Genomic DNA, 20037 nt, shown 5'->3' on the forward strand with positions numbered 1-20037 from the left:
ACTTCAAACACCAATTTGTTCTGCAAATAGCCCATTCAATGTGTGGCTGCCAAAGAGAGACACCTCTCTGCAGTAATTGAATCTTCAAAGGGACATTTTCCTCTATTTCTGTCGGGTATTAGAGTGATGAATAGCAACCGGTCATCTGAACAGAGAGAGGATACATGTGTATCCATGTTGTTAGACCCTCATCATGCACCTTGATGAGTGCACGGCTGGAAACTGAGTGGATCTTAAAAAATGTTCAGAGGTAAGGCAGACGAGGGGTTCGGGGGGGGGGGATCAGGAAAGCAATACAAGATAAACATACACTAAAATAAACAAAAACTTAAGTGTAACTTTGACTAGATTCAGAGGCTATAAAATGAATTTAAGGAGCCGCTTAAATCTTCAATATTTTTATTAATTAAATACACCATACTGGAGCAAATGTCTCGGAAAGTATCACAAATAAATTCTCTTTCATTCAGCATTTATATGTTGGTGATGATCTCTACATTACTGACTATGAGCACAATTCTTCTGTTGCCATGGGTTGAGTCTGGAGGGTGGGGGTGGGGGGGGGGGGAGGAGTGCGGAGGGTCAGATGTACTGTAGCCACGCCTGGACAACGACATTAACATGCATACTGTACATACATGGTAGTTTACAAATACACCAAGAGTGTTCATGATTTGTTTTCCACAAAAAGCCACTGATTTTTTTAAAACCCCATCTTTTTCTATTTACCACCAAAGAAAAGAAAAACACATTCCCCTTTGACAACACTTAAAATATATAAAGTGGTAACACCATGTTTTGGGGAAATCAGGATAGAAAAGGAAGCGAGGAACAAATGAAAAAGGTCCCAGGTTTTCCCCGAAATGTCTTTAAACAAATATGCAGAGTTTATAAAGCCTGCATCTCTTCTCTTCATTAGTCTTTTCCTCCACATCTCGTGTGTAGGATCCATTTCTCTGCAGTGAGAGTCCCCTCCTCTTTTATTCCAAGGTAGTGGAGTCCTCAGAGTCCAGATTCAGGTGCATTAAGTGCAAGTGTCCGCCCTTATCTACGGAGGAGCCGAGGTTGAAGCTGGGCTCTGGGCTCAGAAATCAAAGTCATGTAACTGGTAGGATGGGTGGAGGATTCCTCGGGGGGGCAGAGGACCTGGAGCACAGCTAAAAGGCTGGGCTGCTGGTCCACGCTGTCTCGGTGACATGAGTCAGGGCTAAAGTGAAGGCACACTTCCTGCTTCCTGCTCAGCTCCCGCCTAACACACCTGGATAGTGAGAGATCAAGATAAGACATTTTAGAATGGGGCGCCGTCATTAGTTCACATAATGACATGAATGTTTCACCCTGATAAATCAGATTCCCCCCAGTGTTTCATTTATTGATCAGCCAGGCTTTGAAACCCATCTGGGGTCCCATTTACTTTGCATGCACTTCAAAGTGCATCCATGACGCGATTCTCTTTGGTATAATTATAACGGCGCTCAGCCTGGCACACAGAAACACTTTCTTTTTCTTCTTTATGATTCTTAGGGGCGATTTACTTTTCCCCTCATCCCTCAAATCACTAGGAGGGCTCCGGTCTATTAGTAATTGCAAACTCCTACTTGGGGGCTAATTAAAGTGACTGACGCTGGGAGGGTCTCGCTCCCCTGGGTCAAAGAAGCTCTGTGTGAGAGAGGTCATTTGTCTGTTCTGAACAAAGAGATCAGGAAGAAAGCTTCATAAATGAGCATCAAATGTCCCACGCCATGGATGCAAACAACACCAATTATGTTACAGCAAAATCGCACATAATCAAAACAACGGTCAGGAGATAACCCCCGTGTTTCCGTGTGAGCGGTGACTGCTTCCTCTGCGCCGTGCTGAATCAGCCTGTGTTTCTACAGTCAAGTGTGTGGAGGCCACCGGCTGCGTATTGATTCTGAACAGTGCTATCATTGTGGAAGTCAGGCTGATGCCAGGCCATCAGAACAGCGTTTTAGCAGCAGCAGTGATGCAGCTCTCCTTCTTTCACTCAGGCAGATAACAAAGCATCCTGAGACGGTTCCCGCTGAGCGGTGTGTCTGTTTATTTAATAATTCTCTCTCTGCTATAATTAAAGCACCAGGGCCAATATTCAGATTGCATTTAAGCATCAATAATTCAGCAGTTTTCACTACAATTGATGTTAGCACATAAATAAACAATGAGGCCTCATATTTACTACACCAGCCATGCTCCAAGAGACATTGGGGGGGGGCAGGGGGAGTATGGACTTAAACAGACATTTAAAATTAAGCTAGATAATGCAACGGCTTTCAATTTAAATGTGAGGAGCTCTAAGAGCTCTAAGAGCTGATTTGTAGAAGTGACAAGCCCTTAAAAGGCCTGTGACGTGGAGGGGGAGGGAAGCGGGGGGGCCTAATGGAGTTCTACCTCTCCTCTACTCACAAAACCACTCAAGGTGAAATGCATGCTCCCAACAATATAATTCCTCTTTCAGTCAGACTCTGACACACTCCAAACACCCTCCATATCTGTGTGTGCTGTGTGTGCAGACAAGGTATCAATAAAGCTCTTGTTGTGAGGCAGAAATGATTATATCTCCTGCGGCAGAATGAAGTTATCCTTCGTATATGATTAGGCCTTCTGTTTTGCTTTCACTGGAGGCATCTAGATGAAATCAGGGAAGCCATGGTGACAGCTCTCATGATATACTGCTGCTGCAGCCGCTGTCTGTGTTCCACCTCGGGCCTGGATACTGACTTTGGCCTTGGAGGAATAACTTAGCCCAGGTGATCCCAGCCTTGTTGATAAGGAAGTCAGATGCCGTTTTAAACACTGTATTAATGGCATCCTGTCATTTTTCAGCAGGGTAGTTATTGTGGATCTGGATGGGAAATAAATTCAAGACGACTCAAATATGTTTCTGCTTATAAAAAAGCGTGTGTGGGAACAGCAGTACAGAATAAAATAATGTTCACATGTTTTGTGCCGACGGTTCATACTGACTTTCTGTGTATCCTCCAAGAAGAATGATGGAAAAATCCATTGGCTGTCTAAAAATAAAATTCATCGTTGCTCGGAGAGATTTAGTATCTGCTGCGTGCCTCGCAGTGAAGTTGAACATCAATGTAAACAGAGTGAAAAATGCCACCGTGACAATTACAGGTGCTTTTTCTTTTCCTGCTAATGACTCCTGCTGACTGATAGCGTCTTTTACTACTCCTTAACTCTGAAGTTATGATCCCTCTGCTCATTTCAATACTTTAAAAAGAAGCATAAAGAGCGCACTCCATCAGCAGACAGTGGGTGTTTCTCAATGTCGAGGAAGGCTCCTCCAGAGCCACTATTTCAAGGATGCTACGTCATCGAGTCCCGCCGAAGCACTGTTCCAATGTCCAGGCTCCTTGGAATCCTACCGAGGCCGGCGTCCTTCGTTGCAGGAAATGTCGAGGCTGCACACGTGTATCCTCAGCGGTCTTAAAATCCCCACAATGCTTTGCGCACGGACCAATTTCCCAAATCTTTGGCTGAAATCGCGCTCCATTTAAGGCGGGGCCTCGCATATGACGCACACCTGTTAGCCTGTTCCACCATTCTTCGTTTTCCGAGGCTAGGAAGGATTCTTGCCTCGCTTCTGAAGGACCTGACTCGGAAGACATGTCCTACCAAGGAAGCGTCCTTGACATTGAGAAACACCCAGTGTGTGTGGGGGGGTCTTACCTTCTGGTCGGGCAGTAGTGGGTTCGTCTGCAGTGAACTCAAATGTCCGTTGATGAGTGCTGTGGGTCTGTCGTGTTCGCAGAACAGGCTGCCGTTGATGTAGTGGAACCGGTCCCCGGGGACCAGCCGGTTCCGGCAGGTGGAACACGTGAAACACTGCGAGGGGGGGGAGCAGAGAGACAAGCGTTCACTAGCAGGCCCCAGTGCTCAACACTTTGTGAGCGCAGACATAGGTATTTGCAGGAGTCGGTGCGGGTTGACGGTGGATAATACAGGAACAATTAATAAAGCTAATACCCAACGTGTGAATCTAAAAGCTCGCACGCGTCTTAAAAATGGCGGTTGCTAACAAGAAGTGGTTATGAGGTTATGAGGTGCATGTATCATAACATTGGAAATCAGACTCCAATGGAAAAACCCCACTGATTTTGTCAAGGAAACCAGGGCATTGCTAACTATGAAGATTGGCCTCAAAACTCCGTCATCTCTTTACCTCTTATCTATACGAAGCCAAACTGATGTTATTGACATCTTCACACTCCCATACAGTAGGTGGCGGTATGAACCTTTATAAAGGACCTTTATATTTGTTAGTCATCCACCAATAAACATAGAGGAAAAGAAAAACACATCATCTGCTGTGACAACAATAGTGAGTCCGTTGGGTCAGAGCTTGCTTGGCTATGAAAAGCCAGTAATAATTGTTTATTGTATTGGCTACACAAATGCTATACAATATACTGGTCATTTCAATCCAGTGCAATGTTATCTATCCCTGTAAAGGCAATAGTTAAGAAGAACACCAGCAATCACAGGCCTTTTTTCAAAAACCATCTGTATAGCATTCTTACGCTGCACTTTAAAACTTGATAAAGGGGGTTTACCTTGAGGTGGTACACGTTGCCCTGCGCCCTCATCACCAGCTCACTGGCTGGAATGGACTGACCACAAGCGCTGCAAGCTCCGCTGTTTCCAAATAATCTGAGAAAAAAAGAAAGGTGTTACTCCAGAGCCACTGTCGGCATCCTCACAGATTTAGCCTTGTGAAAAGGACTGTCCACACTCGTGTCTGTTCAGTATGTGAATGAAGAGGAAACTAAGTTCAATATTCCCCAGCTGCATTTCTTACAGGAAGGGAACACATACCGGGGGAAAAAGAAATAGAACATCATCACTTTATCGACAGAGAAATGAATCCTGTAAATCTCCACGAGCATCTAGCTCTGAAACGGCATATTACTTTTGCTGCACATTTTTTTGCAACCTAATAATAACCTGGAACATAAGCAATCAGGACCTAAGAGGATTTGATTGTACATCCAGGCGCAGACGTAGTGCCTTTGCCATTAGGACGCCTGTGAATGCTCCGTCAGTGCCGTGTTTCCATTAGAAACCAGTAGCTACTCGGGTTGATATATAATGTGCATGGGTTAACCTTTTCAATCATGGTGTCAACACTTTAGATTTGCTTCTGCTCATCTCTTTCGTCCCTAACCTTCTCCCTCTCTCTCCCCCTGCCTCTTGATAATGAAATGCTTGCTCCAGCTTCCCTTCTATCTTCCTTCTGAGTCCACAATTTAGATTACTTCATCTCGGTGAGCAGCAAACTGAATGAAATTTCGATTTGAGCAGAAAGTAATTTACTGGGATCTGGACCCATTTGTCATCATATCTCACCGGGTGTTTGCTCTATCACTGCACTTTTCCTAAGCAATCAAATAAGACCACGGCATCTGACATGCTCCGGAGAGAAGGGGAGAGAGGGATGGAAAAAGAAAAGGGATTGGGGGAGTGGCTAACATCGGTGTGTGTGTGCATCAGATACAACTTGTTTGGCTTAGAAGAAATGAACCAGAAACAGATAGTGTTGTAAGACTTACATTTTTCTGTTGAGACATTCTCGAGGACAGTTTTATGAAAAGTATTTAGCAAATTCACAAAGACACGGAGCGAGGGAATACATGCTTCTACCATTCCGACCGTAACCCAAGCAGTTAGATATATTGACGAACAAACAAGCCAGAGCTCTCTGCAAAGGGACACGGAAAGGGCTTTCATTAAGAGAGCCTAGGCAGAAACAAATTCTGTCTCGGCATCATTTGGAATGGCTCCATCAAAACTCAATTTCAGAAACTAATTAACTGGAGACTGTTGTCACAACACTGCCAACTCTCGCTTTCACTGGGACGAGCATGAGCGTGGAAATGAACGTATATCGCTTTAAGACTTGTGCAGTCTGTGGAGAAACAAAACGACCCCCTCCCACAACGACATTTCTGCATATCAAAGCAGAGTTGTTTGAAAATTCAAACTTTGCTAAAATGGAAAACATGTTTTCATATTGAAATGTCATTCCTGGAAGAGTTTCCTTTGCGTGATTGCTTTTGAAAGGGGTCGAAACATGGCTATAGGAAGTGTTCACCGTGGCCTTTTATATTTCACCACAGTGTGGAACCAATACCAGGTTCATTATTTGATCATGGGATGGCTCTTGATATAAAATTTGATTTAAGGAGCTGAAGCCTTTAGGTGCTAAATGAAGCTGCTATATTGGTTTGAACTGGGGCTTTAATGGCCTCCTCTGCCAGTGACCTACAGCGCTGAGGTGAAGCAGACACCCTGGGTCAGTATAATTAAGGCCAAGGGACTCTTTAATTGCTGTGACACATCTGGTTTCAGCTTTTTCCTGAAAAAAAAAGAAAAAGAAATCAGTGGCTCTTACCATGTTTCTGGCTGGCTGACTTTTCTGTTTCCTCGCTCGGTGTCTCTGACTTTGCTTCGTGTTTGATTCAATTAAATAACACAAAAACCCATTTGAAGCTGTCTGTTGTCTATCTAGGCAACAACTATTGGATTTCATTTCAGCACTGACTGCTAGGCGACATATAGCATGCTTGCTGCTGCTGCTAGGCTGTCTGGTAAATGCAGACCTCACTCACCAAGGCCTTTGAGTAGGGTACAATTGCCCCACAACAATGATTTCTGCAACACAGTCCATTAAAAATGCTTCTCTACATCAGCAGCCAAAGCACCTTAAAAGCACTAGGCCATATTGATACTGAAGCGGGGCTTTGCATAATGGCAAGAGCTGCATTAGAGAAAAGGGTGGAGGGGCCGGGTGGGGAGATTGCTAGGATGAGGGAGGGCGCGCGTGGATCTGTGTTGTGCATGTGTTTTGGGAACAGGGGGATGGGGAAATGTGTGTGTGTGTGTGTAGGGGTGGAGGGTGGGTGGTGATGGGGGATCAGCCAAATTACACTTGGTTAATTCAGAGTAACAGATCTGGCCCCAAGTGAATTGAAGGCCTTGAATTAATTCTGTTATGACAAATCAAGATAAACGTTTCCCTTAAATTGCATGCGATTTAATTAATTTCTGAGATCCCGGTTTTTTTCCTGGCCTAATAGTTCACATTCTCTTGTGCTGTCATAATGCTTGAGTGGGCAGACTTCAAAGTGATATTAAATAACCAACTATTAGATTTACCTCACACGTTCTATTGGAAAAGTGCCATTTAATTACCTAGGCTTATTCAATTAAGGGGACAGCATTGTGCCTGAATCCAGCAGCCACAAGTACATACATTCTCCCTCTGCTAGCAGCGCACAGACATAATATCACCGCCAGCTTAAAACAACATGATCCCCGCAGCTAAAGCAACTTTGGCTTAAAGTTTGACATTAAAGCTTTTGGTGGCAGCGCTGCATGACAACAGAGATGCTGCTTGTCATCTGATGTGTGTTAGTCCTTCTGATGGATGGGAGATGGGCATCATCCCAGGCCAGACTCACATCCCGTTATAGCTGTGATGTGACTCCACTTCTGATCAATATAAGCATTATCAACTGTATTGATAGAAGTTTAGAGCTTCAAATCTATGTTGTTTGGGCAGTATAGCCGTCCATTACAAAAAGGGGTCTGGCCCTTTAAGATGAGCAGGGAAAACAGCGGCAAATGGCCTTCGCAGTAATCCCTCTTCTCTATCTGTCTTTCTCTCTTGCTCCCTCTCAAAAGCCAATTTGGTTAATTAAATGTTTTGTTTGCAGTGTGGCTCTCATTCATTTCGGACACGTCATTGGGAGCGGATACAAGCCAGGGACCAGATCTCATTAGATAAAACCCATCAGGACTAAAGGAAATGGAGGGAGACTATAATTAAAGCATTTAATTGTGTAGACTCACTGTCAGATGTTTTCTTCCCCCGCTCCTATCTTTATCTCTGCAGAGATCTCGTGGTTCCATAATATGCGTTTTAGCTCTTCCAGTGAGCATGCTCTCATTACAAGTGGAAAGGTGTATGCACATTTTACCCCCTTCCAATTGTAATTAGGTTATAGTCCCATAATGAATGGAGTACCCCATTGACTCCCTCTTTATGAGATGGGTGAGTGAGAGCGCACAGGCACACTTTACATTCTGAATGATCCGTGTGGATTTAAATAGCATGTTCACGTTGACTCCCGTGAAATCATTAGTTCAAAATAAATCAAACTCAGGTTCACAATTTGACATATATTCTAACTTGTGAAAACAGAACATTTAACAAAAAAACATTGCTTTTAAAGTGTTAAAGAATAATAGTAAAAACAGTACATTAATAGGGTTGATATTAATACCATTCTTGCGCCCCAGGGTGGTCCAAGAAGTATTTGAACTCTCAGTAAACTGTGCCGTCACAGCACACTGCTCTACATGACCAGGATGAGTGTCACCAATAAGCTGCTTGGGTGTCTGGCACACCTACTAGAATATTTAAAAAGGCTCTCTTCGCTAATTAAATGGTGTTTTTCTGTTGCATAAAAACAACAAATAAAAAGAGAATCTGTAGCGGACAGGAACACTCAGCAGAGCAAGCATACATCTCACAAGGGCAGTGTCCTTCAGTTGACCGTGAGCAGACGTCTGACCAGGAGACTCTAATGAACCCTGATCATGGGACCAACATGTGAGACACCTTGCTGATCATTGTGTCTGTTTATAACTTCATTTACTATTGGTTTTTAAATATTTCAGGACTTTTTGAAGTCAATTTGTGAAATGAATTATCTTCGGTATAAAGTCAATGATAATCCACTGAACACGAGAGGTATTGTAAATACACAGCCTTTCCTAATATTCCATATTGTAATGCACGTTCCTCTTCTTAACGGCGCTGCATCTTTTAAATGTCATTCTGCTCTACTGCACATTTGAAGATTTCAAAAAAAAAGTGTCATTGTTGTTTTTACTTTTGTGTATTTTAATATATTTATTGTAAACATTTATTTGTATAGTTTTAATACATTTGATATATTTGTTCTTTTTTTACAACTTCATTCCTCCTACCGTGTTTCTGTATGCACCATTCCACTCCAAAGCAAAGCCCTTGCATGTGTAAATGTATTCTTTATAAAGCTGGTGGTGGAAGTGCGTCTCTCACCTGATGTAGTCGTTTCTGCAGAGGATCATGCCGCTTTTTGTGTAGCAGGACGTGCCGATTTCTCCCAGCTGGGCCTGGCAGCAGGAGCACTTGAGGCAGCGGCTGTGCCAGTAGCTGTCCATGGTGTAGAGGAGGAAGCGGTCTGCGATTTTGCCCCCGCACCCTGCGCACCGCTTCCAGGACAGAGAACCTGCGCCCACCGGCGGGGGCTGGCTGCTGCCTCCGGGATTAACCATTGTCCCTGAAAACACACACAGAAAATGATGTTGACAGTCTGCACCCAAGAAGTTGCTGTTCATACTTTTCTTTTACCAGACAAGTATTGTTTTGTATGGAATAGGGTCAGGACCTGGGATGGGCTTTCGGGCTGTGCCAGATACTTTAACAACAAGGTAATACGATCACGTACGCCACAAGTGAATTGATCAAATATCACATTTGAAAGTCCAGCCCCTTGAACATCATGTCAAATCAGATTGCAAACCGTACTCAAAATAAATCTCATAAAGGGAAGAGTTCTGAGTCCTGTTCTGCTACGACAGAGCCACGAGTCATCTAGTGAACTAATCTGCCCTTGATCTCTGTCTCGGTTGCTTCATTGGACCTCTCATGGTGAAAGACTGTTACTGTTCACCCCAGGAGCCAAAGGAACAATTATGCAGCATTTGCTTTTGCTGAGCGGTCCTAAGAAAGTGTAAATAGCACACGTCACCACACAACCCCTCACTCTATTGCAGTTTGAATAGCTGGGAGGTGGTTATGGGCCAAACACAAAGGAACACTATATGAAAGGCCTGAACAGCCTCAGAGTGACATGTGAAACTGTTTGGCTTGTTAGCTCTGTGTTGACCAACAAGCTTGATGCTTGCAGGCCTTTTGACCTGAGTGATGAAGATGATCCGCCCTGCAGCTAAAACAAACTATATTTAACAGCACCTTAATATGCAACATGGCCCTGATATACCCTCCTGTAATGACGCCAAGTGTTCTAATCTAATGCAATGCAGGCATTTGTTTCACCCACAAAATTAATGTGGGCTCTTTCAAATGTAATCCCCTCCAATTTGGTGAGGCAGACTACATGCCTGGATAAAGCCAAATCTTTGTTGAAAGGCAGGTAGGCTAATTAGAGTTGGGGAGAGGGGGGGTGCACACAGAAAAGCATTCAGTAAGCCCATTAGCGATGGCTCTTAGGGACAAACCACAGTACCTTAGTGCTGATTAAATCTAAAAGGAGATGAATCAAAAAGCCGACCTGAAAGTGACTCCCTGGATAAACAAGACGGACCATCGTCAAGTTTCATTCAGAGAGGGGAGATGGAGGGGACGGCAGGGGAAGAGAGGAGGGGGTGGCTTTTAACTTAAATGGGCTAACTCAAGTAATTACACGGGCAGGCAATTTGGGCGCAGAGACCAAGTCATGGAAACAGAACCAGAGGGAGGAGGAGGAACAAAACACATCAGGCAGCCATGTGCTGAAACCGTCCTGTGCGTGCCTGCTGCTTTTAACGGGAAATAAAATAAATGTAAGCCTTACATTGGCGTTTTTATGTGGTAACTGCATTAATAGTGGATATGGAGGATGATAATGTCACACGAATCACAACACAGGCTATCATATCACACATCACCGCTACAATTCTTGAGAAAGAAAGAACAGACAAGGCTAGTTTCCAGAGTAAACTAGAAAGAATACAAACTGATATTTTAACCATGCGTCAATACTACCCACCTCGTTTATCTCTTTTCAGAGTAATGGCTGTAAAGTTAATGACTTGCAGGATTAGGCAGGTTAACAGGTAGACCACAACAGTCCCACAAAGTACAGGTAAAAAGCGGGTAGTCTCGCGGACGGCCGGCCTCCAGCTCCGCGCGACAGAGGGCTCGAGCTCGGATATTCACTGGCAACAAGCGAGGTGCGAGCAAATGGAGTTATCAGATAGTATTTCCACTGGATGGTTCCCGTTTTACTGTTGCTGCTTTAGTGTTCTTGTTTTCACTGAAACAAAAGGAGTCCATTGCAAGACGTAATTAGAGGTCTGCGTTGTGCCGTAATGTCCTTCAGACGGAGTGTTTGGCAAAAGAAAGAGAAAGAAATAACGCGGCTCGCGCTGAAGCTGAATCTGACTGTCCTCCGTCCGCTCTGGTCCCGTTAGCTGCTTGTTCTACATGTGTCGCTGTCTCGCTGACAGGAAGAAACCTCCAGTAAAACCCCTTTTAGCCGCGTGACGAAGGTCCCACGACAGCCAATCGGCGCGCAGTCCATTTAACAGGAATAACAAATCCAGCCAATCAGAGGGAGGAGAGATTTACTTTGACACGCAGCAGAGAGGGATGGAAACGGAGGCGAATAGATGGACCCGAGAGGTGAGAACGAAACGGAGTGTCAAATGTATACACTTTAAAACATTGAGAGATTACAAGACATCAAACAACATTATTGCCATCTAAAAATATTTAGCAGTGTGTTCAGCTAAAGTAGTTGCAACATGCCTATTTGTGATTTTATTATTTTTGTTGTAATCGTCCATAAGATTCATAAATGGATGTATTGGCTCTGTTAGCTGGATATTATTGTTATCCTATCAAAACTGATGGATTGCATGTTTGATTAGTTTATTCTAAAAGCACATTGAACATTTTCAAAATTCTAGCTGCATGGCATCATCCAGTAAACTGCATTCATCTCACGTCTGAGTTTAATTAGTTGACATTCAATAACTACTTAGTTTACCGAGGGTGACTCCAACCTCTGGGAAATATCAGGGACTAATAGCTGCGTAGTGGCGCCATCGTCTGTCACTGAAAGTAATCGCATGCGGCCTGCTGTCGTTTACAACCTCATTAAGCCTCAGGTCATTGGTTTCAACACCTATTAAGGCTAATCTGCAAGACCTCGATTTGGCTGAGATCCTGTAATTCATTCAGTCTTGCAGTTTTTGTCCCCCCCCCCCCCCCCCCCCCCCCCATCATGTGAGACTTCAGAGACAAGATAAAGTGGAAGTGATTGCAACACCTTTTAATACAAATAATATGGTGTGACATGTTTCCTCACATGATGTTGAAAGGGAATTCAGCTAAATAACAGCTGAAGTGTTCTGCAGTGTAGCAGCCAAAAAACATTCTGTGAAAAACAAGTGACGTATTCAGTTTAAGAAAGTGTTGCTATTGGAGAAAAGTTGCCTGAGAGAAAAGTTATTTGAAATTCACTGGGTTGACCGGTTTTACATGACAAAACAGCTTGATTATAAGATGCCCCTGGCTTCATTAGAAAGACATCAGATTTATAAAGATTATCTTTTTCTTGACTTTAATTGTTTAATTATTCCTGCGGCTCCAAGGAGATTGTGCTGCATCAGGCTGATTTCCCTTTGGCAAAGCCAATGCTACTCCACCTTGGTTTGAGCCACACTCTCCTGACATCCTCATCAAGCCTCTCACTCAGCAGAACAAAAACCGCAGAAGATGGCAAAAGAATATCTTTTCCACCAAGGAATGATTAATTGATATAAATGATTAAAACAGAGGGAAATTATGAAATGAATTTGAAAGGGGGCCTCACAGGAAAAGCTTTGTTTGTTCCAGGCCTATTTTAATGAGCTTTTCATAACTGGGCAGGAGAAATTACTGCACGTTCTTTTTCTGGAGCTCTTTTGCAAAATAATTATGGCTTGTTGAAGTGAGGAGGAGGAGGTGGAGGGGTCAGGGAGCTGTTTGGGGGAGAGGGTTAGGAGATGAGGAGGGAAGAGGGAAGGGGGGTGTTCCTGCAGAAATGTATCATCTCCTTCCTCAGCTGAGATCTCTCTGTCCTGTGGCAGTTTCCAAGCAGCTGCATTATGAAGCACACCAGATTAAAACGAAACAGCGGCACACAACAATGTGGCGGAACACTATTTCAATGTTTGAACAGGACAAGAGAGAGTCAGACGTGGCTCGCCGTGTTGATACTCCCCACAGGGGTGATCTCACCGAGATGAAAAGGAGACCATGGTGCTTCATAATGAAGCTGCTTGCCCTGTGGGAAAAAGCAAGAAAAGCACACTCAACATGGTGGTTCACTTCGGACTGGGATTCACTCTGTGTTATATTCTATGACACTGAGCCACAAAGAGGCCAATTTCAATCTACAAGTCTACACACCACAGGCAATCTTCTGACTAAACAACACGCAGGTCACCATACTTCTATAACTTGATGCTATTTCGCAAACATTGTGTTGTTTACCATGAACTAGCATCAAACTCCCTTTACTGCGTGTGTGTGTGTGTGTGTGTGTGTGTGTGTATGTGTGTGTGTGTGTGTGTGTGTGTGTGTGTGTGTGTGTGTGTGTGTGTGTGTGTGTGTGTGTGTGTGTGTGTGTGTGTGTGTGTGTGTGTGTGTGTGTGTGTGTGGTGTGTGTGTGTGTGTGTGTGTGTGTGTGTTGTCTTTTACAGAGAATGATATCCAGTTAGCTGAGCCAACTGATGAGAGGAGATAGGGTTCAGATTCTCTTCAGATAAAGACGGCGCGCTCCATGACTGAACGGAGAATGGCGGGCTGGGCAGAAAGATCTCCAAATGAAATCTGCTAAATGAGTGACTGGCTACTTACCTGAAAACACATTAGGATTATTTTGACATTTTGGAAAATACACTTACTTGCTTTCTTGCCAAGAGGTAGATGAGAAGATCAATACCACTCTTATATCTGTATGCTAAATATGAAACTAAACCCAGCTGTCAGTTAGTTGATCTCTTAGCATAAAGACTAGATACAGAGACTGGTACAAGAGGGAAAGCAATGTGATCTAATGGAAGGTGTATAAAGAGCATATCTCTTTTTAGGGACATTTCATGTCATGTCTTCACATTCAATGTATGGTTGCAGTTTTCAAATGTGGTTAATTGGTGAATTCAAACCAAACTACTTTGTTTTGCTAAGGAATCCAGCATGGTTTAATGAAAAAAAGTTACCGGTGGACTTTTCGTTTGAAACTGGACACAAATCACAGCCAGCTGGGTTGAAGTCCTGTGTTGGTTTGAGCCACCCACCACATCCTCAAGCTTACATGGACTTTCTTGGTCTTTATATGTAAATATGACACCTGACTTCTGGAGCACTTGCAGTGTCAAATTGTCACTTAAGAAGCAAAAACATGTGTATCAATAACCCGTGAGATGGCTTAACAAATGACGTGGTAATAGCAGGCTCGGGAACAAATGTATTTGATATCAATTTCATGCCAATGAGCTGAATTGAAAGCTACAATGAGGACGTTGTTAGCCTAGCCTAGCATTAGCCTCTCTCTATTCAAAGGTTTCAGGTTTTTGACAGATAAGACAAACAGCAACAATGTTAATAATTATGTTGGTTTTGTTAGCTTGGTACAATGCCAGACTTGATGTCTCTTCTGTTTCCAGTCTTTATGCTAAGCTAAGCTAGCCGTCTGTTGGCAGTAGCTTGAATGTACACTACAGGTATGACAGTGGTGTCTATCTTTTCATTTAACTCTTAGTAAGTTGTGAAGAAATAATGGGCCTAATTTAATTCCTGAAAAACTATATCTTTATTTGATTTTGCAACATTTGGAAAAAGCCATCATTCAGCTCCTTTAAAAGTGTGATTGTGTTCATATGGAAGTCTGGAGAAAGTTGAAAACAAACACAAAGAGATATTTCTGGTGCATTTGTGGGATGCATTAAGACCACATTCAGTTCATAGAAGATCAGTACACTCCAGTATGATGCTATGTGTAGCTGAAAAAGCATACAAAAATAAGCACATTCAGAATGCCTGAATCTGAGTTCACGGCTGTGTTGCTCTCTCTTGTGGTGAGTTCTTTATACTCCTGCCATTTTCCCATGTGGTTCCAGCTCCACTTGGGTCATGAAATAATGAAGCAGCCAGAAGTGTTTTGCTCAATATTCCGATCTCAAAATATGTCTCACTTCATTAATTTGGTAGCGTTGATGTTGTTCATTTGTAATTAAACACAGAAGCAAGTGAGCTTAAGTAAATAGAAATCAACTCAATAAATACCCCCCTGTAAGGCAGCGGTTTTCTTTCAAGTCTGTGATGATGATTTGACAAGCTCTGGGCACTGCAACAGCTCTGTGAAGAATGTGTCAGGACCAATACAGCGCTCTGAAGATCACCAGATAAAACGATGTTTGAATCTACCACAGTATGTGGTTCACTGTACTTTAGACACAAGTCACATGCTCATGATACAAATAAGTCAGCAGTGAGCAAGTAGGTATTGGTAGTATTTATTGGCCTTAATAGTATTGTTTAAAGGGGACATATTCTGCATATTCTCTTTCATATCAGTATGTAGTGTCTCTACTGGGACATGTCTCCATGCTGTTATGTTCAAAAAGCTCTTTATTGTTCTCATACTGCCTGTGCTGCAGCACCTCTTTTCACCCTCTGTCTGAAACCAGAGCCCAGTCTGCTCTGATTGGATATGTCCCGCATATCTCATACAATGTGTTGGACAAAAAGCGAATACAAGCAAGAGTGTTACACAGTGATGTCACTATGTTAAAGAAGTATACAAAGGAATCCAACAGAGTGGTGCAGTGATGACGGATTCTCAATGGCCAACCAGGAAGTAAGCATCACAAAGGGGTTCCTTACTGCAGAAATTAAGTTCTAAGATACTTACCACGTTTAGTTCAGGAGGATAATCTTAACATAGTAATGCCGCTTTGTGATTTTGAAGCATAAATGCAATCACCAGAAGTAAAAAGCTAATGTTAGGCTATAAACAAACTATATCATGGTTCCATGGCTGCGCATAACCCCCGCTAAGCTAAAGACGTTCTCATGTCAACGTTTTATAATCTCATCATTCTCGCCGTTTTTTTATGACACATAGAAGCTTCGGACATGGAAATCTCTTCAGGTTGTTTTAACCACAGACCATATTTCAGGCTTCTAACTACAATCACTTTCAAAAAAACTTCGAGACAAGGGAACCGGAAGTGGTACAATTCCGTCAAAGTGTTTTCCGGGTTAGTGTGTGGGAGAGAAACTCCCTCTGTAGGGAACACAGGGATTTTAGCCTCTGCAGACCATTTACATGCACAGAAAGCTATAGAACACACTACACGAAAGAGAAAACCCCAAAAAGCACAATAGGGCGTCTTTAATATTGTGTGTAATTCACATATTTTCTTGCCTTCTTAGAACAACCAGATGCCCCATTTCGGTGCAAGACATTGTTGCGTCTTCCTCGTCAGATTCTATTGTCACACTCACGCTAAGCCTTTACTTGGTGGTACAAGTACAATATTCTAATTATATTTGTGTGTTTCTCTGTTATAGACCACACACATACACTAAGCCTGCTCCATGGCTGTATTACTGTGCTGTTGTGTTGATATTAATAAGTTAAGGAAATCAACCGCTACCAAGAATCTTGTGTGTTCTTACACCCCAAAGTGTAAGTCACTCCGAGTGAAACCTTCACCTATACAGTCCTACCTGAATCCCTATTCAATAGGACTGCTTGAAAACAATTCCTTTTTCCAAATAAATGAGTTGGTTTTCTTTTGTTGTCGACAAAAGGCCCTCTTTCCGTCATTTTCATTGATCTGAAGTAAACATACCACCGATTGGCTAAGAGTGAGTTTGGGCTTTCAGGGAGGAGCCAAAGCACACCACTGCAAAGGAAAGGGGTACGCTGAATTTACAACCCAAGACAACACGAGAGTATAATGCGAAACAGAATGCAGCACAATAATCTTTTTATCTTGTATTGTCAGGAGCACTTATCGTGTGTCAGAAATGTGCACAATCCTCTACTCTGTGGTTTAAGATGGAATGACTTAATAATTACAATTCAAGTCTTACCTCTGCAAGAACTCCAGGGTAGCTCCCAGCTCTGAGCGATAACTGATGTTGAGGCAGTAATATGCTGCAAACATGCGATCTGGCTCCTCTGTCCTCTTGACGTGTGGTTCTGCAGGCTTAGTTCGACCACACATTTGAACAATGCTCCTGTAAAATATATAGTTATAGTATTATGTGTCAACATTAAAATAACATACATTGGAGAGCAAAATGTGAAATTCCATTCACTGTAGGCTAGCAGGGGCAATAACATCTAAAATGTGAACTAACTTGAATGCATTAGTCCACAACACATAGCCTAACTAATGTTAGCCTACATCAGTGGTTCTCAAACTTTTTCTGTCAGGCCCCCCCTTTGGAGAAAAAAAAAAGTCGCCCCCCCCAACACAAGTCAGGCTCAGTGGCGGCGCCAGAGATTTCTTTTGAGGGTGCTGTGGGGTAGCTTGACGTTTCATAGAGGGTGCTCAAACATTTAGGGTTTCCCATTAATGTACTGGTCGCTACAGTGGAATTTTCTACTGCAACACTCCCCACACGATAATCAGCTCACGGCTAACAACAACGATCTCCGGTACCGGTGTGCTCTCTCTCTCGCACACAAAATGGCTCGTTCCACACACACAGAGCCGAGCTTTAATGAAACACAGAGACCCAGACGTAATAGTACTGTACTGCATCATATTATTTTTGAATCAATCATTTTTTAAATTATGATTTTTTTTTTAAATCTTTTTTTTTTTTATAACCATTTTTCCTCCTGGTCTCTCGCGCCCCCCCTGGCATGCCTCTGGGCCCCCGCGCCCCCCACTTTGAGAACCACTGGCCTACATACACTGAATAAAAATATAAATGCAACACTTTTGTTTTTGCTCCCATTTTTCATGAGATGAACTTAAAGATCTAAAACATTTTCTATATACACAAAATAACCATTTCTCTCAAATATTGTTCACAAATCTGAAAAAATCTGTGATAGTGAGCACTTCTCCTTTGCCGAGATAATCCATCCCACCTCACAGGTGTGGCATATCAAGATGCTGATTAGACAGCATGATTATTGCACAGGTGTGCCTTAGGCTGGCCACAATAAATAGTTGTAGGACAGGGTTTGGGTTTGGTATACGTGCTCAATGGGACAAAACCTGGTCAAAGTAAAGCTGCCTTAATAAATACTTGTATATTCAAATAGATTACATAGGTAGGTGTACAATTAAAAGCTTTCATTTGTGATGGCCGCAAAGAAAAGTATCACCTGTCTCTGAATTTCTTGTTAGTTCTACAGAGCTTTTTAGCATTTTCTGCTAAAAAAGCTCTGTTTGGTTCAGTCTCACACGTCGTTTGTCACAGCAGGCAACTATTTGGGGCTAAAATAATAATACATCTTTGTTAAATCCACTGTCCTGCCCAGCACCGAATGATAGACAGACAGAGTTAGCGACTTGCTGGTGAACAAAGTGGTGCATTTAGAAACCAGTCATTTCCCTCAGGAGTAGGTGGAAACTAAAGAGCTAAATGGGAGTGAGTATTAGACTTGCATTAAGTGGACACAAACACCATTTCAAATTGATGCTAGTGTTCCTTTATGAGTACTGAATCTGTTATCAGCTTGTGTCCATGAAATGTCAAGAAGTGGCCAAATTCAGTTGATGAAGGCTTGGATTCTGTTTGCGCAGGGATTAAAGAAATGACCCTTTGTACAAAAGCAGGTGGGGGCACTGCCCATTGTTCCAATTGGCCAATATTCCAAATAGCAACAATCTAAAAAAAGAATCTCATTGCACCGAATGTCCAATGGTCCAACAGGCCTAATAACATGCTGCCTATTGCTCTGAAAGTGTATTGCTCTGAAAATACACACCTAGCCTGCTAAATTAAAGAAAAAATACCCTCCCCCCTGCCTCTGGTGGCTAGTTCTCATTTTCTTTGTCCTTGTTTATAGGTGTAGGCATCAGGAGTGAGATGGGTTAGGTTATGGAAGAGCAGGGCTCCGGAGGAACCCTGCGTGGTGCACTGGCTCTCGGTAGATAAGGGTGTTAAAAAAACATTAAAAAACTCCATAACGATCTAAAAGCCCTACAAAGATCTTGTAAAAACCCTTTAGAAGTGTTGTAAAAGCTCTATTAAAACAAGAAAATACTGGTTAAAAAGTGCAGGACGGGGCTGGACCACGGAACGGCGGCAGAGTATGTTTAAAAGCAGATATCACAAAGCCTTAATGCAATCGAATGTAAAACTAAAAAGTTATGATTGATGAAAGTAGTAAATCGATCAGATTTGACCCGAAGACAACAGGAGGGTTAATTTGCTCTGTTTATTTAAAAAGGTGGCAGGTCGGTGAAATGGTTAGGGAATCAGAGTCGGAGGCAAAGTAGGGCGGGTCATGCCTAGGTCAGTAGAAAATAAAATGTCTCCATCATGTTGCATAATAATAAGCCGTATGCTTCTTTTCGTGTGTGTTATTTGAACAATGGGCCATTGGAACAAAATACGTTTGTTTACCGGTGTAACTGACTGTTGTGTTTACACTTCAGTAAAATGGGAAATGTTTGGGACTTCTGGGGTTGCAGGAAAAAGGGGCTCCTTTAGGTGTCCATGGCATTGGTGTCCATTAGTGACTCAGCTGAAAGGCTTTGTATGGAAAAAAGACGAAAATATTGGAATCGAAGATTAGGGTTGAAAACAAATAAAGGGAAACAAGTGTTTGATAGGCATTCAACAAGATACATCAATGTAATCTCCATATGGGTTAATCATCAAAAGATCACTGTCTGCCTCTGGGTCTTTCTGCTATATTTTTGTGGCAGTTTTAGACACTTTTTACATTTAGATATTTCTCATTTTATTCTATTCTAAACAAGGGGGGACTTTTCCCCACCAATGAACTGTACTTCTTCTGTAGAGCTCCATAATGAACCCATCTAGTCTGTCGGACATTTTCATATACATGTAATAGATTTGGTAGGTTTCTGATGGATCTGGGTGAACATTCTCAACACACCAGAAGCCCTCCGCAGTAATGAATGTGCACAGCAGAGCCAGATAACATCTCAGCGATGGAAGAAAAAAAAGATGTGGAATGATGA

The 20037-nt window shown here is 42.7% G+C and overlaps 1 protein-coding gene across 1 annotated transcript; it reads right to left on the reverse strand.

Annotated features, from left to right (window-relative positions):
• Positions 1–382: 382 nt before the first annotated feature.
• On the reverse strand, positions 383–11294 carry lmo4b (LIM domain only 4b). Its single transcript, XM_034235714.1, has 5 exons — positions 10851–11294; positions 9119–9359; positions 4584–4680; positions 3700–3855; positions 383–1258 (listed from the first exon to the last, which is right to left on the reverse strand). Exons 2-5 carry the CDS (start codon positions 9352–9354, stop codon positions 1250–1252), a joined length of 498 nt encoding a protein of 165 aa, XP_034091605.1. The 5' UTR covers positions 9355–9359; positions 10851–11294; the 3' UTR covers positions 383–1249.
• Between the last annotated feature and the right edge of the window lie 8743 nt (positions 11295–20037).

This window comes from Gymnodraco acuticeps, unplaced genomic scaffold (assembly GCF_902827175.1).
Source record: "Gymnodraco acuticeps unplaced genomic scaffold, fGymAcu1.1, whole genome shotgun sequence".
In the NCBI taxonomy this organism is placed as follows: domain Eukaryota; kingdom Metazoa; phylum Chordata; class Actinopteri; order Perciformes; family Bathydraconidae; genus Gymnodraco; species Gymnodraco acuticeps.